This window comes from Astatotilapia calliptera, chromosome 23 (assembly GCF_964374335.1).
Source record: "Astatotilapia calliptera chromosome 23, fAstCal68.1, whole genome shotgun sequence".
Classification (NCBI taxonomy): domain Eukaryota; kingdom Metazoa; phylum Chordata; class Actinopteri; order Cichliformes; family Cichlidae; genus Astatotilapia; species Astatotilapia calliptera.
The window spans coordinates 12,605,216-12,628,139 of NC_137443.1; the positions used below are offsets into that span (position 1 = coordinate 12,605,216).

Consider the following 22,924-nt stretch of genomic DNA (forward strand, 5'->3'; position numbering starts at 1 on the left):
AAGAAATATGTTAAATCTCTCCAGCCCGGAAGAACTATTGCTGAAGTCTGGCTCCTTGTAAACAAAATATGAATAAATGGAGGTTTCCTGATTGTGTTTGTGTCTGTACTTGCCACAGGTTCTTGTTGAGACTTGCTTTATGTGTATCTGTTGGTAAATTTGCTCTGCAGTGGATCAGTCATTCATTGACATGCACATGCATATTTCCAAGGCAAACACATGCAACAAACTACAGATAAACATAATACAGCATAGTCAAGCAGCGTTTAGTACATGTAACAGTTTCACTCAGTTAGTTTTTGTTCTTTACAGAGAAGCATCCAAACCGTGATATTAAGGAAAAGGATGAAAAAGACGCAATAAAAACATAATATAATAAAATTATTACAACTTTGTTAGCGTGGAAGTCAAGTTTCCTCAACCAGGACAGATGCTGGTGTCCCTTTGCACAGCTTCACACTTCACTTCAAAGTTCAGTTTTAAATCAGTAATTGTTTCAAGATATAGAAAACTGAACACATTCCACCATCGGACCCTTAATGGATGTGATGTCTAGTATGTTTTCAAAAATCTGATTGTATGTTTTGACTTAGACAAGTTTAACTGCCTCCTGACACCATTTAACAAAATCCTCCAGCACTGGACCTGGTCTCACTCTCTGGGAGCTGGGAGCCACACAGGTCCGTGTATAAATGTTCCACAAAAAGACCCTTTGCAAATGTCAGCATGCTGACTCTTTAAACAAAGGTGGTAGTCATGGTAAAGTTTACATCTGTCAAACAGCAGCCCTGTTCATAAGTACCGCTACACACGGCCATTTGCATTGCTGTAGATTCTCACGGTTCTAATATTTACTCTGTTTTCCCTGAAATTACTCTCCAGTTGAACTTAAGACTTCCCGGTGAACATAACCCCCAAATTACCTTGGGAATTTTCTGATCTATTTTTGGGATGTTCCCTGAACAACAACACAACTCAGCCTCCATCCTTAATCTGCAGGGATTTCAGGTTCAACGAGGAGCTGCTGACACTGACTTGTTTCCCCTGGGGGGCAACAAAAGAAATCGGGATTCTTGAATCTTGTTCTCCACGGTCTCTGCAGTATATGGTATCATGAAGGATGCAAAGCTGACAAGACAGTTGACTGACTTAAACAAACAGAGAGTGAGACAAGTTAAGAGAGAGGAGAAAGTTTTACTAAGATTAAAGCATATGTGTATATATCATTAGATCTATGTGGAATTTGATGTTCGCACTCTGATAGACACACGTAGCAATGCGTGCATTCTTTAGAGGGATAGACTGTGGCCTAGCAATTCCACAACATTTCAAAGGAATCTATCCAATGTGAAAATGGAGTCTAATAGTTAGAGAGGTAGGGGCATGGTTTTGGTTTTGTTCAGTGATGGACTTTTAGTTGATATGAGTCACTGCTGTAACAATTCAGTGTCCGTGAGTCACCCACTCACCCACTGACCACTTCGCCCCAGTGCAAAATCATCAAAGCAGGTGCAGCCCATTTACGGAGCATCATAATGTTCTGCTTTCTGTTCAGTCTGCCACCTGCCTTTGGTGTCTCACTCCTCGCTAGAGCATGTAGCCACTCTTATTATTACACAAGCTCATTTAACTGTAAATTAGCCATCATCTTCTCTCCTTGCCAGCATCTCAACTAATCCCACAGTTGAAGAAAAAAAAACGAAAAATCAAAATCACTATGCATTTTGTTAATAGGCAGATGAAGGAAATAAAAGCAGGGGACTTTAGAACAACCTGAAAATTAAAATGCACTGAGGAGGAGATACTGGTTTCAGCTGCTTCTCAGGCTTCTTTCACATTTGACCTTCATCCTGTCTTCTGTTTTCTTCTAAGATCATATTGCACGAGCACCATAAACCTGCATTAACGCAGGCACATTTTAAAATTTTGAGTTGTCTGTTAATCCCTATTCAAAAGTGCAGTGTAGAGGAGCTTGTTAATAAAACTGTCATTGGTTTAGTAACTGAATGACATCACATACTTAAGATAAGATAAGATAAGATAGAACTTTATTAATCCCTCGGGTGGGTTCCTCTGGGAAATTCGATTTCCAAAAAAAGCACAGCAACGACCGAAGTTACAGTTACAGAATTGTTATATATATATAACACACACACACACACACACACACACACACACACACACACACACACACACACACACACACACACACACACACACACACACACACACACATATATAAATACAGAAACAAATATAAATAAAATATACAAAGGGGATAAATAGAATAAATAGGAATAAAAAATAAAAATACAAGTGAATTGCACATTTCAAGTATTGAGTCTATTGCACTGTTGACTATTTACAAAAAGTATTGCACAAGGTATTGTACAGTGAGGTGAAGAGGCACTACAGCTTAGTTGTTCCCCCCTCCTTTGTCCTCCTGTTTCCCCTCCCTCTCCCCTCCAGAGAGGAGTTAAACAGTCTGATGGCGTGTGGGACAAAGGAGTTTTTAAGTCTGTTAGTTCTTGTCTTGGGGAGAAGCAACCTGTCACTGAACAGACTCTTCTGGTTGTTTATGGCCGTGTGCAGAGGATGCCTGGCATTGTTCATAATGTCCATCAGTTTCTTTAATGTCCTTTTCTCTGCCACTGTCACCAAAGTGTCCAGCTTCATGCCGACCACAGAGCTAGCCCTCCTGATCAGTTTCTCCAGCCTGGATGAGTCCTTCTTTGCTGTGCTGCTCCCCCAGCACACCACAGCATAGAAAAGTACTCCAGCAACCACCGACTGGTAAAACATCCTCAGGAGCTTCCTGCAGATGTTAAAAGACCTCAGCCTCCTGAGGAAGTACAGTCGGCTTTGGGCTTTTTTATACAGGTGCTCTGTGTTGCATGACCAGTCCAGTTTATTGTCCACCCACAGCCCGAGGTACTTGTACTTGTTGACCACCTCCACCTCCTCCCCCTCTATCTGAACCGGCAGTGGACCTTCTCTGGACCTCCCGAAGTCCACAACCAGTTCCTTAGTCTTTGAGGTGTTGAGTTGCAGGTGGTTTGTGTGACTCCATGCGACAAAGTTTCTCACCAGACTTGACACCGTGTATCTGATGACTGGGATTACATGGTACTATGACTAATTGCTAGGTTGTAGTTTTGTTGTGGACTTAGTTCTCGAGATAACAGAGATCTGTTGATATGATAATCGTATGATAAATGAATCTCAAAAAGATAAGCCTTCTTGTGTGTGACCTAATGTAGCTTTATGTCTATCACTGGTGAAAGAGGGAAAAATGACAAGTAATTAAATTATAGTCCAAGCAGTAGGACACACACACACACACACACACACACACACACACACACACACACACACACACACACACACACACACACACACACACACACACACACATATGCAAAATGCTTGCACAAAGTATAATTTGTTGCTTTGAATGATAATAAATTATAGCCTGGCAGGTTTGTGAGAGTAAATTGAATATTATTTTTGTTAAGCGAATTTATGAGTACCCTTTCAGATAAATGGAAAATAATTTTTAATGAATAGATAAAGGATGCTGAATATGGGGCTGCTAGGCTGGAGAAAAAGCAAGAAGACCACAGAGGAGGATTATGGAGGCAGTGAAGAAGTGCTGAAGTTATAGAGGAAGATGCTAGGGACAGTATGAGATGGAAACAGATGCTCGGCTATGACGACCGGGAGCAGCCAGAAGAAGATAAGCAGAGTGCATGACAATAGAAGACAAAGAGGCACAGAGAAAAAGGAAATGACAAAAGAAATTAGTGCCAGTACACACAGTGACTGCGATAAAGACCTGGCGTGTGTGTTTGGGGGGATTTTCACCAGGAATCTTCTTATGCTCCATTCTCTTACACTGATCAAATTAGGAACTAACATTTCCTGCATATATGATAACCCCAGCACATTTCATGATCAGCTCAGTTTATTGCCCGGCATGCACAGATAGGGTGCATGGGATCTCTTTCAACACTATGCGGGATAAACACCACTCCTAAAATATCCCATCCACAGCTGAAAAAGTCAATGCTGTGTTTGATGAGTCTGCTAATGAGGGAAAATTAAATATTCTAGTGATACAAGCATTGTCAGGCTATCATTAAGCATCAGAGAAAGGTCAGCACCAAGGGTGTTGTGCAACCTTCAACTATCACATTATGTCCCAGGGAGAATTTAGATGAGTATTGATCAAATGGCCTTTCATTAATGGCAGTTAAGTGCATTTTGTTAAGTCTATTAGCTTACTGTTAAAACTCAATAACCTCCTGGTTGTGCAGTGCCCTTCCACGTGTTAGAGGTCATAAGAGAGAGAGAAAGATGGAAAGGTGGACAAAAGATGCTTTGGGACTTTGGGTGAGTCTTTTATCTATGTTAAGAGCTCAGACAATCGCATTCTTGGAAACTGAAGAACAAAAAAGAAAAAAGCACGCACACACACACACACACACACACACACACACACACACACACACACAGTCGGATCTTTTGCAATCAATGCATAATGAAGTATAAGGATAAAAGCAGCAGAACTAAGAGCTGAGAGTGTTTCAGATGCCTTAGCTTTTCTGCTAATGAACCTGTCCTTCATGTCCTGAGTCTCTTCATTTTCATTTCCTAAAAATGAGAAGTTACTTCTTACTTTGCACTGACTGGCTTTGCAATATATCAATATATTCATAATCTAAATCTGTCCTCTCAGGTCAGTGTGAGTACAAGAAAACAATTATTAGAATACAATGTGTTAAATTTGCTTAGATAAAAGGGTCCAGCAGTAGATGAGAGGAATAGGGAAGGATTTGTCTGTGTTTCCGTTTGGCTTAGCTGTAGGCTTGAGAGTGTGTGTAATTGTGTAGAGGGAAATGTCACGGCGGGGTGCGCCGATGTGTGTGGAAACAGGACCCAAAAGCAGATGACGACGAGGGGTAGTAAGGTTTTAACAGAAAGGTGAGGCTTTATTAGAAGACGGCAGAAGTAAACCAGGAAACCAAAGTAAACTGACAAGACACTAAGAAACAAAATACTAAAACGGTACTGAGACCAAAACCTAAACTATGACTGTGGTGGAAAATAACAAGCAAAGACCATGACTAAGACTAATAATACATAACAGACGAAAACCGAAACTAAGACTGAGGTCAAATAAACAGAACCAGGCTAGAACTAGGGCAGAATAAACAGACGACCCGACAATGGCATGAAGAAAACAAAAGGCTTAAATACAGACATGAGGTGATCAGGGGAAGTGGAAACATACGGGGAAACAGCTGACAGCCATAAACCTAATGACAGGACCAGGAGAGAAAAACTAAATACAATTAACAGAGAACACATGACATTGTCAGAATAAAACAGGAAATACTAAAACTAAACATGACAACACAACTTAACAGACCTAATACGTGATGAATAAATACCAAACCCCAAAACATAGAAAACCCAGGAACAATAACCAATAACTGCCTAAACTAAAGGCAAAATAGGAAATAACACAAAAATAACATATCAAAAAATACAAAGAAAACTCAGAGTGCTGGGTCGGAGACCCAGCCTGTGACAGGAAAGGAATTTATGTACACTGGGGGTCTGCCTGTCATAAAAGGAGACAGGAAGCTACAGTTGGGGATTGCTGATGCTTGTACCTTTAATAAAAACTCATAATTGTTATAACTTAGAAGCAGGTTTGCAGGAGACTCTCCACATGCTTATCTGTCAATGTAAGACAACAAGGGGCCAATGGCCCAGTGGATGCAGAGTGGGGGTCTCAGTGTTTGTAATATGTTAATAATAATAATAATAATAATAATAATAATAATAATAATAATGATGGATTGGATTTCTATAGCGCTTTTCAAGGCACCCAAAGCGCTTTACAATTCCATTATTCATTCACTCTCACATTCACACACTGGTGGAGGCAAGCTACAGTTGTAGCCACAGTTGCCCTGGGGTAGACTGACAGAAGCGAGGCTGCCATACCGCGCCATCGGCCCCTGTGGCCAACACCAGTAGGCGGTAGGGTAAAGTGTCTTGCCCAAGGACACAACAACCAGGACAGAGAGCCCCGGCGCCGTCTCTGGATGCCTCAAGGAATAAAAAAGAACCGGAGTGAAACTGATTTCGTAACATCAGCCTGTCCATATTCAGTGCATGCTGGCATGTTTTTCAAGGGAATTATATATCAAGGGAATCTTTATTCTGTTGCCAAATGGAGCTGCTGAGGGCAGTGGGCTGTGTGATCATTATTATAGTATATAGTATTATTATTTATGTGGATATGGGTACCCATAGATAGATAGATAGATAGATAGATAGATAGATAGATAGATAGATAGATAGATAGATAGATAGATAGATCTACATGGAACTTGTTTATCAGCACCATCATAGTTTTAACTTCACGTGAAACAAGTCATTTTTTTCTGAACCGAGTCTAACTCTGAACCTTTCTATGGATAGCCCAGCAGGCCTTACTCACATCCTGATGGTACAAATCTGTATCATGCAGGCTTTCTGTGATGAATCCAAGGTGTGAGAGCCATAGAGATTTTGAAATGCGCTCATGCTAAGTGAGCTATCACGCTTTCCTAATACAGTTATGTCTTTGCACAATCAAGATGTAACAATGTTGCATACAAAGCTCTGTGAAAAGTTAGTTTATCTGGTGCGTTGGTTCTTCTCTGCTATATAAATAAAGGCCCATGATATGCAGTTAATCTGCTTTAGGGTATTCTGAAGGCAAAATTGGCCCAGAGATCTTTCCTCAGTGAATTTATAACCAGGCAAGATTACAAAAGTCACTGATTCTGTTATTTGCTGCAGATTCTGCTCCCAGCTTGTTCAGGCTGACCCACTGAAGGCACGGGGCAAAACTGGGGTATGCCTCTATTGACCCAATTGTTCCTGCTGCTTGTGCGTACAGTTTTCCTTCAAGTGCAGCACATAGCAGGTTACTCATAGCAAACAAGCATATTTTTACAAAAGCCCCAAAAATCGAAGGTTCTATTTACCTGAATTTTACTCGAGTCAAAGTATTCTGTGTATGACTTTGTTTATGATAATTTGAACACATATCTGTTTATGGCATAGGCACCCTGCAAAATCAATCATGTAGAACAGAATCGCTAAAGCCTTTATCAAACTATAATGCAATGCAGCAAACTCTGGTTGTCTGGGGCCATTGTTTACCTAAAGCTTTTGTTTGGCATTTTTCATATACTTCTATCTAAGAATGACACTAAGCATCAGCTTAGGTCCACAAAGCAATTTGAAAAGACATTTCAAACCACACAAGTGTTTTATTTAGTATTTATGTTTAGACTACGGCTTTGCTACACTTCATTTCACACAAAAGTTGCGCTGAAGAGCGAGAATCCCATTCTCAACAGAAGAGACGAAGAAAATCTGCCCCCTCTATCTGACATGCAGTCTAGTTAGCAACACCTTTGTTCATTATTTGTGCAGCGCAGTGCTGCTGTTGTTAGTGATTGAAGGAGAGCTGCACAAGCACAGAATGAGAAAGTTAAAGCTCATCAATAAAAGAACAGAGAAGGGAGTCTCTGTTGTCTGATGCCCTCTTGCCGGTGTGGGATTGTTTACATAACATTAGCACCACTTTATTTTGCACGCTCTCAGCACCTCTGACTATTTTCCTTTTTTATCTCTCCTCTTACGGGCTCTGAATTCTAATGTGATCTGGCCCAATTATTCAAAATAGTTCAAGCTGAGTTTTTTATTTAGTCTTTATTTTATTTACAGGATTATCAGTCATTATGATTTAAATGAAAAAACATCAAATTAGCAGCTGTCTTGTATGAAAGCTGATGCTATGACCACAGAAGCTCCAGTCAACATATGTATCTGTTCAATTTACCAGAGATAAAAAGGCTGTTTGTGGCACTGGTGGTCTGTCCAACCATGAGATGCCTTTTTTTTTTAAATGAAAAAATGCTTTGGTTTAAAGTAAATGTCTGACATATAATGCAGATGTTTAGAGGAAATTCGACATAATTCATCATAATTTTCAGACTGACACATATAAAGTAAGAAAAAGAACGCATCTGAGTATATTTGCATGGCTGTCTAAGGTCAGCGAGAGTGAGACAGAGAGAAATAATGATCGTAAATTTTTCATCTTGTGTGCATACAACACAGTATACGTGCTCAGTTCAAATATGAATCATATACTATTTGCTGCACAGGGGTATAAAATCTTACATGGATCACTTCAAGTCCTAATCCTCAAAGCTTTCCACAAGGGAGACGTTTACTAACTATGCACTCATTACGCTGAAGTCTTTGATGCCATGCTGCCTTACCCCGAAAAGCTCAGGAAATTGATTTTAGCTCTTGTACATTTTATTTGCCTTTTATTTTTTCACAAGAGATGAGTCATTTCTCCAGGACAATGCAACAAGCACTACTATTTTACTCCATACATCTACAAAAATAAAATGTACAAATTCTACCCCCCCCCCCCCCCCCCCCCGCTCATTTCTTTAGTTTTTCCACAGATACAACAACAGGCGATTAAATTGCTCTTTTCTTTTATGATATTTTAAATAAAGCAAACACTTCTAAGCATCACTGTCCTGTTTTTTTAAAATTAATTATTTTGATTCCATTTGTTCCATTGATTATACTGATGAAAGAATTACACACTTGTACCAGTAAACAAACACAAACACAGTAATTTACCAGTATGCATAAAAAAAAAATTACGCCTGAGTGCTGCAACTATTTGAATCTCACTTTGGATTAACAGCTATACATGTCCATGACACGAGAGCAGTATTGCTCGACAGAAGCGGGGAGACTGAAACAGTGAACAACTGTAACAACAGAAATATGTGATGCAGAGAAAATCTTGAGAAACACAGTAGAAGTGAGGCACATCCTACCGTGCAGTACATTATAATTCTGCATTTTTTTTGTTTGTTTTTTTAAAGAAATGCGATTTTCAGCATCGACAGAGTAGGTGAGACATATGCCCTCTTGGTAAACAGATCAATAGTACCGCAGGTGGAATGTTTCGAGTTCCCCAGTCATCCCAGTCAGACATCCATTTGGACCAGCACCAAAACAGGTGGTGCCTCAGCCACTTTGGCCTTGCGACGCAGCAGATGAGTCAGGCTCCTGAAAGATGGCGTGGCGTGCAGGAGAAGTTCCTTGAGGCCTGCCCGAAACTCCCGGCGGATCAGGCAGTAGAGCACAGGGTTGAGGCAGCTGTTGGTGTGCGCCAAGCAAACAGTCAGAGGGAAAGCATAGGCCTGTGCATTGTAGAAAGCTTTGCTGAAGGGCACAAGGTCAAACTTTATGAGCACACCCCACAGTGTCAGTGCCTGATTAGGAAGCCAGCAGAGAAAGAAGGAGAGAACTACGATGACAATGGATTTAGTCACTTTGGAATGACGCTTTTGCCGGCTTTGGTTTGCCTCTGGGCCCGCTGCACCTGCAATGCGCCGGCTTAGGATGAAGCGAAGCAGCAGCAGATAGCAGACGGTGATTATAACTAGAGGAATAAGGAAACCTACTAGGACCTTTTGAAGCTGATATAGACCCAGAAGGAGCTGTGGATCCCAACTGCCAGAGTCTGGGAAGCGCACCAGGCAAAGCTCCTCATCAGATACTTGGGCACTGGTGGAGTAGATGGCATGAGGCAAAGTGGCCAGCAAAGAAACAGCCCAGATGCACAGGCTGGTCCACCTGGCTCTGGCAGCTGCTGTCCGTCGGCTGTGTATCTTCAGTGCGGAGGAGATGGAGTAATAACGTGCCACGCTCATAGCTGTGAGGAAGAATACACTGGCATACATGTTCATGGTGGTGACAGAGCTGATGAGTTTGCACATCACACGACCAAACGGCCAGCGGAAGTCCAGGGCTGTGTCCACTGCCCAGAAAGGCAAGGTCAAAACAAACTGTAGATCTGTGATAGCCAGCCCCATCACAAAGCAGTTGATGGACGACTGCTTCTGCCTGTAACGGGAGTGCAACAGATACAGAGCCAGTGAATTCCCCACCAGCCCCAGAGCGCAGACGATAGAGTAGACACACGCTATCATCACACGTACCACTACGCTGGAGCTGTCTCCTTGAATTTCCATGATAGATTCCTTGGTGAGGAGCTGCAGCCAGCAGTGCAGTGACATGTTAGTGGTGGAACCTTCGCTGCAGTTCCCATTGTAGTCGTCCTGTAGTATTTGTTGCTGACATGGCTCGGGTGCCACCGTTTGAACCCCAGACTCATTCAGCTGCATGGTTGGCCTCTCCTTCTCACATATCACCTCGTAGGGCAAAGTTGAAGAGCTGCCGTGTCTTCAGAACACAGAGAAAAAAGTTTGTGCAGATGGCATTTGCAGCATTTCTGTTGCATGTGTCATCAGATTATCTCCCATGGCGCTGTAGATGCCATCCTCTGCCGCCGTTATTCTCTCCTCATTTCTCCACACACTACTCACAGCTCTCCGCGCGCCACGTCCGTTTATAGGTTTCGCGTGAACGCGCAAAGCTCTGCCCCGCCGTTGACGCTCTTCACCTCACCAAGAGGATGATAGGACCAGAGCGAATCCGCGCTCTTACAGCCGCAGCCACATCAAAGTCTCCCAGAATGTCCGTCAGCGCTGAGTCTTAATGTATTTTGACAGGACAGTGGCACATCCATAATCTTGTTTGTACAGTGTCACCTGTGAACAGGAGCTTTTGGAGACGTGGAGACAGTGTACGCATAAAATATGCACAGAGCGGACTGACTGTACACGGCGCTGTGTTTGACGTGATCGTTCGGGACGTTTGTTGAGGAGCTGAAGGACAAGGATCAAGGACACAGCATCACTTTTATGTTTCTGATTAGCATCAAAGGCGAATTTAAAGGCGGTGAAACCACGTGTACCCGTGTAACGTTTATTATTATGCCAGCAGCTAAGAAATATTAGCCAGAAACAATACTACCTAGAAGTTCCGAAGTCGTATAAGCGCGTTAATCACAGACTTACGATTCCACTTTGTTAGGGACACTTCGTCACCTCCTCTTCGAAGCGGATATCTAATCAGCCAATCACACAGTAGCATCTCACCTGTCGTTTAGACATATACAGTTCTGTGCAAAAGTCTCAAACCACCCCTCAATTCTTTATATTTTGCTTCCCATAAAGTAATTTCAAAAAGTCGTCTTGAGCAACCCCCCCCCCCCCCCCCCGAAAAAGCAAACAACAACAACAACAACAAAAAAAAAAGATTTTCTTTCAACACTGACTGTTTCATTTATTTGTAGTGCTGACCATTTGAGAGGATTTTTAATATTTGTTTGTTATGAAACTTGACACTGACTTATGAATCACTAACGCATAGAAAATACACCGCGGGGCGATGAAGGGAGGAACAGTTCTCCTTGAAAACAAAAATAATTAAATAAAAAGGTCTAAACTACACAGGTTAAGTGGCAGACCTCAAATGAAGAACAAAACAGATAAACAGTATCTGATTGGCCAGTCCTCCACAAACAAGAAAAAATCCAATCCTGACACACGATTTGAGAGTACTGGTTTCATTGAGAGTTGAATTCAGATGTGAACTTTTTGCTTCAAATTGTCATTGAAATTTACAATGGAGGTCAAAAGAGGTACAACGGTGAGTGTTTACAGCCATCCGTACATCAGTGCCAGTTTTTAAGTCCTGATTAAAAACCTATTTTTACTCCCTGGCTTTTAACTCTGTGGGTAACTGACATTTTTATTGCTATGTCTGGTTTTTGTTATTTTATTCCTATATTTACATTTGTATTGTACAGCACTTTGGTGTACCAGGTGTGTTTTTAAAGTGCTATATAAATAAACGATGATGATCCGTAAAACATGGAGGCTCTGCCATGGTTTCGGACTGCAGTTTACCCAGTGGTTTTGGGGATCTTATCAAAACTGATGGAATTATGATATCAGAAAAGTACCATCAGATTTTGATCCACCATACAATGTCACTTGGAAACATGTGATTGGTAGACACTTTATGTCTTTATGGTCCCAAACACACAGCTTATGTAGAATAATATACATGGACAGAAAAACATGCAACACTGCTGTTCATAGATTAAACCAGTGTGGAATCACAAGAATAGAAGAAAAAGCAGCCAACATACAAACAATGGTCAAGATGGCCGGCTATAGTTCAAACCGAGCACCAGAAGAGGGAAGAAAGATGATGTAAGTGACTCTGAACATGACATGGTTGCTGGTAGTTTGAGTTTCTCAGAAACTGCTGATCCACATTGATCTTCCCACATAACCATCCCTAAGGTTTCCCCCTCAAAAAAAAAAGAATATTCAGTGAGCAGCAGTTGTCTGGGTGAAAATGCCTTATTGATTGCCACAGGCAAGACTCTACATTTGTCACTCTTATCACAATCAAGGTAAGCAGAAGAGCATGTCTAAATGCACAGTATATTAAACCTTGGGGCTCATGGGGTATAGCAGCAGGGAACCATACCAGGTACCAGTCCTGTCAGCTAGGAACAGGAAACTAGGGCTACAGGAAACTTGCATGGTGTCCAGTCAGTGTAAAACAACCTCGAGCATAGAAGTAGTTTAATTTGCATGATATTGTGAGGGTTCTGAATCTGTGGTTTTGTGTCACATTATTAACTCCAATAATACGCTGCAGAGCTACTTTGATCAAATGTAACTTTTTTTCTTTTCTCATTAACTGAGGGGACTCTAACACAAACTATATTACCAGTGTTTTACTCAGTTTCCTTGAGTTTTTGAGGAGCATTTCCTGTGTCTGGAAGTAATCCCTCCCTGTAACTTTCTGAAGAAATTAAAAAGACAAGACAAGATGAAAAAAATAATAATAATCTGCACACTTTTAATCCGTTGGAACTCACTTCTTGTCATCTTAACAATCCTTAAACCTCCAAATGCGTAGGCGCTGACAGTGTGACTGGTTTAATGTTTAAAGCATTTAAATCTGTGATGAAGAACACTGGGCTTCTCAGTGAGCCACAGATATTTCACAGGTTGCACACCAAAACACTTTTCTTGCAACCTGTTCTTGCTTTTGTCACATACTGATCTGTGGTCAGGACTCCTGCACTGGGTACGCTTTTAGTGTCATGCGTGTCAGGATGCAGCGTAGTCTAATATTCTCATAGATACAACTGCCTCAACATCTTCAACAGACCATGAGACAGAAGTACGTGTGCTCTGCTACTGCTATAGTCAGGAAAGGGCAGAGACATTTCTGTAGAGAACCTTGGTTTAACATCATGAAAGGAGACTGAAACGCCCGTGTTCTTGATAAAAGGGATTTCATGCTCAACACTCCACCTGCACAGATATTTTGGGTGTTGACCATGTTTCACAGTGTGCCATGTTATGACTGATGGTGTGTTGTTTCATCATATTGCTGTGAAACACCTTTCATTACGGCTGTAATAGAAACGCGGAAAGGCCAAGAATAATTATATGGTGTTAAAGCAAAGAAAACTGCTTTGGATATCAGAGAATAAATTAAGTCTCTAATTTATGCTTCTTGCCATAAAACCTAAATGTCCAAAGGGCGAGAAGCGACCCAACATCTGCATCCAGAAAAGCAGTTTACAGTGACATACAGATACATGTGTGAAAGTTTAGTTACCCACTGAAACGGACAAGCTTTGTTTGAGTAGACATGGTTCACGTAGACACTGTCGTGATAAATGAAAAGAGATCTAAAGACGTGACGGAAACCTCAGGTAATCCTAGCTGATATGCCTTCCCTTTATTCACTGAAAAGAAGTGACATGATGCTGGAGTTTGACTATATATATATATGTATATATATATATATATATATATATATATATATATATATATATATACCCTAGCTTGATGGCTGATGGAGTTGTTCTGATTGTTCATGCAAATCTGAACTTGCATTAAGCGAGCGAACATAAAAACGCTGTGGCTGAATGACAACATTTTTCATTTTGCTGTTGCTGTGACCTCTGTTTAATTCACCTATGAGAATACCTTTGACTGTTCATTCATCCTGCAGATCATTAAAAAAGACAGAATGATTACATGGATCTGTTTTTGAACTGACTGCACCTTGAGTTCTGATTGCCTCCTTGAATTAATTAACAGTTATGTTGCCTCTGCAGGACAGCGGCTGTTACTTACTGAATACTGATGGCGTTAAAATCCCACGTTAGAGCATATGGCTACCAGTTAACAGAGCTGGCCCCAGGCTAAATGTCCGGATCACCTTGAGAATGATTGCCATTCCAGGGATGGAAAACCAACAATTTCAGATTGTCATCTGTTAGGCTAATATTTGGTGTAGGCTGTACTCTGGAGATTCAATTCCGCTGTCAAACATTTGCCTAGAACACTTTAACACCATTGGTCCCAAATTCTGCTAAACTTTCTCTCAGAAGCTCTAAGGGTAAGTTCATCATAATCGTCTCTTTAAAATCACAAAAAATGTAACCAGACCTGAGCATTGAGTGTTTTAGTAGATATTGCATGCATTTGTAAGGACGACACCAGTCTATACCTGTGTGACATTTTCTTAGCTTTAGTGTCGAGTTGAGCTTCCAATTCTGGTGGCGCTCAGTGCTTCATTGGTTTGCTCTGCTTTTTGGATGTAGGTCTGTGTTGATCCATGTTCACCACCACCCTCCACACTCATCCAAAAGCACTCTGCTGAATTATAGCCCTGTTCTCTTTTTAATCTGTCCACTAAAACGTCATTTATACCAATATTGTTTCTTACTCTTACTGCATTCAGAGCAAGGGCAGAAAATATTGCTAGAGATTTAAGTGCCGCAGAAATAGAGAGTGTTCAAAAAAGCTCCTGACCCAGTTTTAGTTTGAAAACTCCAGGACTGCAGTTTGTTCTGCGCAGGCAGAAATCGAGACTTTTAGAAGGGATTACACAGACACTAATGTTTGCTTCCAGACTGATTTTTGTTGTAATCCGTACTCCTTGTTTTGCTGAGTGTTTCTTTTCTCATTTCCCGTCCTCTGTCTACCTCTCTGTTGTGTGGTGTGAGTTTATTGTTGCTACCTCCCCTAGTTTATTTCTTAGAAGCTTAGATCCATGTGGCTTTCAGTGTTTTTACCTCCCTGCTTTGTTCTCTTTTTCAACCTTGTCAATGTCTGAGTTCACCTGAGGCCTGTAGTGAAGCAGGATTTGGGTCAGAGTAACAACAGTTTTAACCCTTGGTTTTCAGTTTTCTTTCTGGGATACATCATAAAATCATCTTTGCGGCCTGCTTTTGGAATTTCCTGTTGCACTGTGTGCTTAGTTAAGCTTAAAAATATCTTAGATTTCCTTCTTTTGCCACATCAGCCTCCAGTTAGTTGTCAGTAAAGGAATTACTATGAATTGCTACATCTCACAGCTCTAAATAGTTCATCGATAGTAGTCAGTACACATTTTATTTAGTCATACAAATCCTGTAAAACAAATTATTCTTAAAAATCAAAAACCTAAAATGAATGATAAATGTCAGAAAGACTTCATATATTCAGGGGACTTTAATGCTCACATGCACGACTGGAGTGAGACTTTCATGCAGGAATATTTTCCAGCTTTTCACCAACGATTCAAATTAATTGGTACTCTTCTGAGCAGAGAAGACGCTATTAATATTGTTTATGATAGATAACCTCTTTAAGTCAAAGAGCGCTCCAGTTATTCACTATGTCTAAATTGCCAAGCATCTTAATAAGGTGGTTGGATCCAAAGCTGATTTCAAATGCTTCCTACTCACAGTGAGATGTCTGCCCCACTAACAGTTCACGGCATGCACTCTGCCTGCAGTTCTGACATACTGATCACAAGCAAGAGTCACTGCACTACACTCTGTGTCTGAGCCTTCACTTTTTAACTATCTTTCTTCATCTAGCCCAATATGAGCATTGTTGTCCATTGTTTTGTTTTTTGTGTGTCTTAAATCCCCACAATTCATGCTTTGGTACACATGTAGACTGAAACAAAAGTCAGCCATGCCAACTGCTTGTGGAGAAATATTTCTTTAATATCAGTGGTGGCTGTTGTGATTCCTTTTTATCTTTGAATTGTGTCCATGCTGAAAGTTAAATTGTCAGGCTGTCAAAATGAAATTGAAAGCCTGTCCAGTCAAAGCCAGCTGTTCACATAGTTTGAAAAATTGCATCACTGTTATTTGCCAAGTGCAACAAAATGGAAAGAACTGCATGGACTGTTTGTCTGCAGTATCTGCCACACACTGTGAAATATACATGAATAATTAAGATGGATACAGATACTGTACGACTAATCTGCAGGGATTTTACATGCAAACACAGCAGCAATCAGGTATCTATAAACTGGATTCTCAGGATTTTGGACAGTACACTCAACAATTAATATAATTTAATGCACTGTAAATACTTTATGTCTCTGTTAGTTGATCTGCCTTTCAACTAATTATGTTACATTTGAGTGCATCATTCAGTCCATTTTACCATATTAACATGAAAATAATATGCACACTTACCTTCATTCATTCACTTAATTCTTTTGCAAAACTCCACCAATATCTAAGGTTTGCATAGTGGATTAAAAAGTCACTCATATTAGAGAAAATGCTCTTACTGTGGACATTATATAATAGGTCAAATAGCATTTATTTAGGATTTACACTGATAATTTCCTCTGTTAATGTGTGCTTTGGGTCAAGAGTCTGTTTGCACACAGATGATATTTGAACAGAGTATAGCGTCCAGTAAAGATGGAAATAACTGACTTTAGCAGTGTGAAGAAGGATGGGTAGCAAGTATAGCACGAGTAAAGGTAGTATAAAATTAATCCAGTTAATTAAAAAAAGTGAGTACTGCTGAAAGCAAGGATTAGATAAATGTTAAAGCAGCATGTCATCCTGCCATTATAATGATATTTCACACATTACATATATTGTTTGATTGTTTGGAACTTCAAAGGTACAGCATGTCTCAAAAGACACACACACACACACACACACACACACACACACACACACACACACACACACACACACACACACACACACACACACACACACACACAGAAGACGAAAGAGCTAATCTGTGAAGTCTCAAGTTTGAGAATATGTTGAGTTTAGTTTTATTTCCTTCTTCTCTCTCTGGAAAAATAATTGTGTTAATCAGAAAGTTTGGAAGTACTCCCCTGGATGATCTGGATCAACATCTCACACTGAAAGAAAAAAAAGTCAAATTGTACATCCATTAATTTGATTAAAAAAATAACAATGAGGGGTCTAGACACTCTGTCGTTCCCAGATTCCCTCATGGCCACACACTCCTGCACTCAGTGGGAGCAGATGTATAAGGGCCCTCCCGGGTCCATAGGGATCTGATTTATTAAAGTGATCAGGTGCTGATTAGAGACACTGGTGGTCAAGAGACTTTCAGTATGATTAAAAACGAAGCTACGCAGAGTCAAATAAAAGAGCGAAGGGTCAGGTGAACATCAGCGATGGTGAGACATTGTGTCAGCCAGCTCACCAGTTTGCTTATATGCATGTAAAATGTGGTTATCTCGACTCATCTCAGTGCTTTGAATTAAAGCATTGTTTACGTCAAACACACATTCAACCCTTCTGCAAACAAGTTGATACTAACTGCGCACAACAAACATTTTGTACAAGCCCAAAATCCTGAAAGGTGACAATCAGTGTTTTCCAAGCTTGGATCCATGAGTCACACAGATTAATTATTAATCACAAGTAATTCCTAAGCCATAAAAAGTAATACGAGGAAACCATTTCCAGTGGAGTGGAACAGGAAATGAACAGTTGGATGTGATTCTATCTTTCTAATATTTCAGTATTAAATCTATCAGCAAACATGATGGTAATCAATGCGAAACACTGGCTCTAGAGTCACTGGAGGCTAGTTCTGTTGTTATTAAGGAAGCTGACAAAGGCTGTCTAAAATGTATTCAGGATAAGGATTATTCTGTGTGGGGAAACTCAAACACAAGAACAAGTGTTACATTCCCCTGCATTGCTCCCTCCAGCCAGTAACTCAGCTCACGGTAAGAGCCAAAGTAGCACAGTTATATAACAACAAAATCTTTCAGTTAAAAAGGAAACACATTATAGGGTTATGACTTCCTTCTTGTGTTACTTTATTTCAACTGTACGATTCATAAATCTCCTGAATCGTGACAGGTTACTGTTAGAGGTCCCAGTCTTTTATATTTGGCAGCTGTGGGTGCAAGTCTGATCAAATCACAGAACGTATTTATTCCATTTTAAAATCCTATTTCACATAAACATGAACCAAAAGTTTTCGACATTGGCTGCTGACACACTGTGTCTTTGTGCCCAGAGTATTTGGATGACATTTTTGACCTTTGGATGCATTCACTGGCTGCATGTAAAATTCTGAGCACTGAATAATTGCTATCCAAAGACACGACAAAAATCTGTTTTTTCACTCTGTTGTGTAGAGGCATGCCTTATTAACCAAGTTAGCACACTTGACACTTTTAGGTTAAGTCCCATCTTATCGGTTTCCATGGAAAAGGCACTTTAAGTGACTAAATAGTAACCACTTGACCTTTTTGTTGTCTGAAATCCAGGGACTGTGCAGCTTTGAAAAGCTTAAAGAGATAAAATGGGAAATGTAGCTGGTGTTCAGCCTTTGACAAAGACAGATAGTGGCAGATGGAAGAGAATATCTGTAGTTCCATTAATGGGAACATTTTCCCAATAACTCTTCTAAAACAAACTTTTAGGAGACTCATATAGATCTAAAATAATTTACTTTATTTATCATAGATGGATATAATTTTATTTCAAACATGTAAATCTAACTGAAAAAAAAAAACCAACAGAAAAGAAAAACTTAAAAACATCAAGTTTTCATGAATATCTCTTTGTCTACACAATGTTTATGCTCGAAAAAGAAGTAGGATGAAGTTTACACTTTTGCATCATCATCATCTAAGAAAGGAATAAAAATCCGGAAGACACTGTATGATCTCATAAAAAGTTGGTGCCTATCTGGCAATAATATTGCATACTGTGCTGTTCAGTTGTTAAGAACATATTGTGGATGGTCACATTTCTAAGTAACTAAAGGGTAGCATGACGTGTCATAGGACTGAGGATAATAAAGAGTCAGGCTGTGTTTGCTGCTCTTTTAAAAGGTCAGAAATTTAGGCTTTACACTTATATGTACATATGTGCACATGCCACTGGATTCTTTGAATAACTTGCTGTTTTTTGGAACTCACTACTATAGTGCTGAAACCCAAGTTCTCATATCAGAGTGGGAGGAACATGCAGGAGATTTCAAGGTTATAGGACTTTAATTATTAATAATTTCCTGTCAAGTCGAACTGTGGGTTATTTGTGGAAATATGTAAATATGTTTCATTTGATATGCTAATATTATTACCCTGGCTCTCGAGCAAAGGGACCCAGTTCAGCTTTAAAATTAAAGTGGTGTGATTAGCTTGCCTGGCTACTCGACCGTGAAAGATCCTAATCAGCCGAGAAAGAGTGAGGCAAAGGTGATGAATCCCACAGCTAAATGTCCTCGACTCAGAACCTTCCCTGCTTCCTTTTCATAAGCATGTATAACATTCTGGCCAGCCCCAAGGACTCCCATGAAACCACGATGGTTAACAAACAAATAAACAAACAATATATGTATATATATATATATATATATATATATATATACTAGGGGTGCAACGGTACACAAAATTCACGGTTCGGTTCGGTTCGATACTTTGGTGTCACGGTTCGATATTTTTTCGATACAAAAAAATGTTCATGCATTTTTAATTTGTCATTTATTAAAATTATAAATATATATTTTAACTCAAAAGTACAGTTTTTAAATTTAACCCTAACCCTTGTGCGTGTTTTTTATTTTGACAGCGAATGCACACCTGCGGACCACTTATGTGCAGCCCTGGTTATTTAGCTCGTCATATTGCAGCCACAGAAATTCTTTTGTCCATGAAACCATAAAGCTGCACTTTCTTTTTGCCTTATAGTCTGATTTGTCATAACTTCTCCGTTTTGTGGTAAGCTTTTCTTTGGCTGTCACTTCTTCACCCTGACCTGTCTTATTTGGCTCAGCAGAACTGAAATGCTTTTACACACGCACTCACATAAGCTCAGCGATTCTCTGCGCGATCAACCTCTCACATGTTTAAGCTGCGGGAGATTTCACTTGTCATGTTTGCATAGTAAGCTAACGATTAATAAGACGATGTCAGAGGAATTGGTGCAAAAATTATCATCACTCACAGATCAGTGCTGTCGCTCTCTATACACAGTTAGCACGATTGCAAAGTGAAAGCAAAAAAACAAGCGCAAATTCAAACGCGACTTCAATATGTCACATATTGACAGTGGCTCACCGATGCCAATGACATAATTACCCAGCTACATTTCTGAAAGAATGCAAAAGCATTGACATATATTTTTCCTACAATAGCCCGACGGGCAGGGAAGAGATAGATTTTGGTAGCCCTACTGAAAAAATCGCTAGCTCCGGGACGTCGGGCTAGCGATATTGCAAGCCCTGTATCTGATTGAGGAACCACTCATCTTTGGAAAAGAGAGTTTATTACAGAGAAATGGCTCTTTCCAAAATAAAAGCTATACTATCCGCTTCTTCTGGGCTATATTCTCAGCAGCATAAGGAGAATCATGTGCTAACAGCTGTCTAAATGACTCGGCTAAAGTTAGTAGCATGCTTGCTTTTTTTTGTCTGCTTCCACTTGTCTTTGCACTAGGATGATGTCGGCGTCAATGTGCAGTCATATTCGTTGTGTTCCCACTAGTGCTTTCAGGTTAATCTCGTTGAAATGACCTTAACGCCACAACACGGCAAATCTCCGTTAACGAGCTACCGCTGATCGCTCCGTGCATGGGGCTAGACGGCCAACACGTTAACGAGCTAACTGCGCTAACACACTAGTTCACACCAATGTAATTGAGCATTGCATGGCACATCCAACATACTGTTTTACTTTAGTGCATGACTCGCTTACCTTCAGGGTCATACGTCACATGAAAACCAAAATAATTCCAAACGCCAGATCTGAATGAGGTTCAATTTGCCTGTTGCAAGGCGAGCTTAACTTCTGTCTCGCTAGCTTGCCCTGCGCTCTTCCTTCTGACTATGCTGTCTGTGTTGAGCACTCAGTGGATCTGCGCTGGACAGTGCAGCCTAGGCGGAGTAGTCGAACACAGATTCACTGAGCACTCAACACAGACAGCATCGTCAGAAGGAAAGTTGATAAAATAAATTACAAATGTTGTATTGTTCGATACATATGCGTACCGAACCGAAAGCACTGTATCGAATGGTTCAATATCGATACGAATATCGTTGCACCCCTAATATATACATATATATTCTTCGATACCCAACATTCACAATGACGGCGAAACAACTAGTAGCTCAGTGTTCAAACATTCGAAAGAAGGGACTGCTCTCACAGCTAGAGATTGACGAGGTACAACACAAATGCTACGGCAAGGAGGAGTCAGGACGCCAGGTCAGGGGGGAGATATCATCACCCCCACCCGAGATTGGGTACATAGCCCCAAGTGCGATAGGAGAAGGATCGTTGAGTGCGAGAGGAACTGACCTGAAAAATAGGATCATGGCCAAGCTTGAAACCTGGATCCCCCGTAGCCGGTTACCAAGATTACGTGAAGTACCCTCAGAAGGTCTGCTAGATGATGTTAATGCAGCACTACGGACAATACCTACAACCACGATTACCGACACTAACAAGCTGATCTACAATACGGCAGCAGTGATCAGTGAGATGCTTGGCTACAAGTTGAACAGCCACAAGGGGCAGTACCCTCCATGGAGAAGGAGGCTAGAGGGCAAGATCAAAGTAGCACGGAGGGAGGTTAGCCAACTAACGGAGTTGCAGAAAGGTGCGACAAAGAAGGTGCATAAGAAATAAAGCAAGCTGTCCATACCTGAGGCCTTGGAAACTGCCAAGCAAAGACTCACAGCCTTGGCCAGCCGCTTGAGGAGGTACACCAGAGAGATAGAAGGCAGGAGAATAAACCAGCTGTTCTCCACAGAACCAGCAAAGGTGTACTCTCAGTGGCAAGGGAACAATAAGAGAACAGCACCACCAAGGATGGAGACGGAGCAATACTGGAAGAGCATATGGGAGAAGGACGCAACCAATAACGGCAATGCTCAGTGGCTAGTGGATCTGAGGGCAGATCACAGTGACCTCCCTGAACAGGGTCCAGTAACCATCACAGTGGCAGATATCTAAGAAAGGGTCTCCAGTATGAAGAGTTGGACAGCACCAGGGCCCGACATGGTTCACGCCTACTGGCTAAAGAAGCTGACTGCACTCCACGAGCGTCTGGCAGCACAAATGAACCAGCTGCTAGTTAACGAGAGACACCCAGAATGGCTAACCGAAGGTCGGACGGTCCTGATCCCCAAGGACCCCAAGAAGGGACCGGTCCCCTCCAACTACCGACCAATAACCTGCCTCAGTACTACATGGAAGCTCCTGTCAGGCATCATATCGGCTAAGATGAACAGGCACATGGGTCAATACATGAGTGGGACACAGAAAGGAATTGGCAAGAATACCAGAGGCGCAAAACACCAGCTACTGGTAGACAGAACAGTCAGCCGAGACTGCAAGACCAGACTGACCAACCTGTGCACTGCCTGGATTGATTACAAGAAGGCCTATGACTCAATGCCCCACAGCTGGATACTGGAATGCCTAGAATTGTACAAGATCAATGGGACCCTAAGAGCCTTCATCAGGAACTCAATGGGGATGTGGCGTACAATACTAGAGGCCAACTCCAAGCCCATAGCACAAGTCACCATCAAGTGCGGGATCTACCAAGGAGATGCTCTGTCCC

General features: G+C 41.0%; 1 protein-coding gene across 1 annotated transcript; it reads right to left on the minus strand.

The window, feature by feature from the left end:
- Positions 1 to 8,623: 8,623 nt before the first annotated feature.
- On the minus strand, positions 8,624 to 11,581 carry rxfp3.2b (relaxin family peptide receptor 3.2b). The gene has a single exon (XM_080297167.1). It carries the CDS (start codon positions 10,290 to 10,292, stop codon positions 9,090 to 9,092), a length of 1,203 nt encoding a protein of 400 aa, XP_080153293.1. The 5' UTR covers positions 10,293 to 11,581; the 3' UTR covers positions 8,624 to 9,089.
- Positions 11,582 to 22,924: the final 11,343 nt, after the last annotated feature.

Coding starts and splice junctions, on each gene's coding strand:
- rxfp3.2b (XM_080297167.1), bottom strand. CDS start 10,292: ATGCAGCTGAATGAGTCTGGGGTTCAAACGGTGGCACCCGAGCCATGT.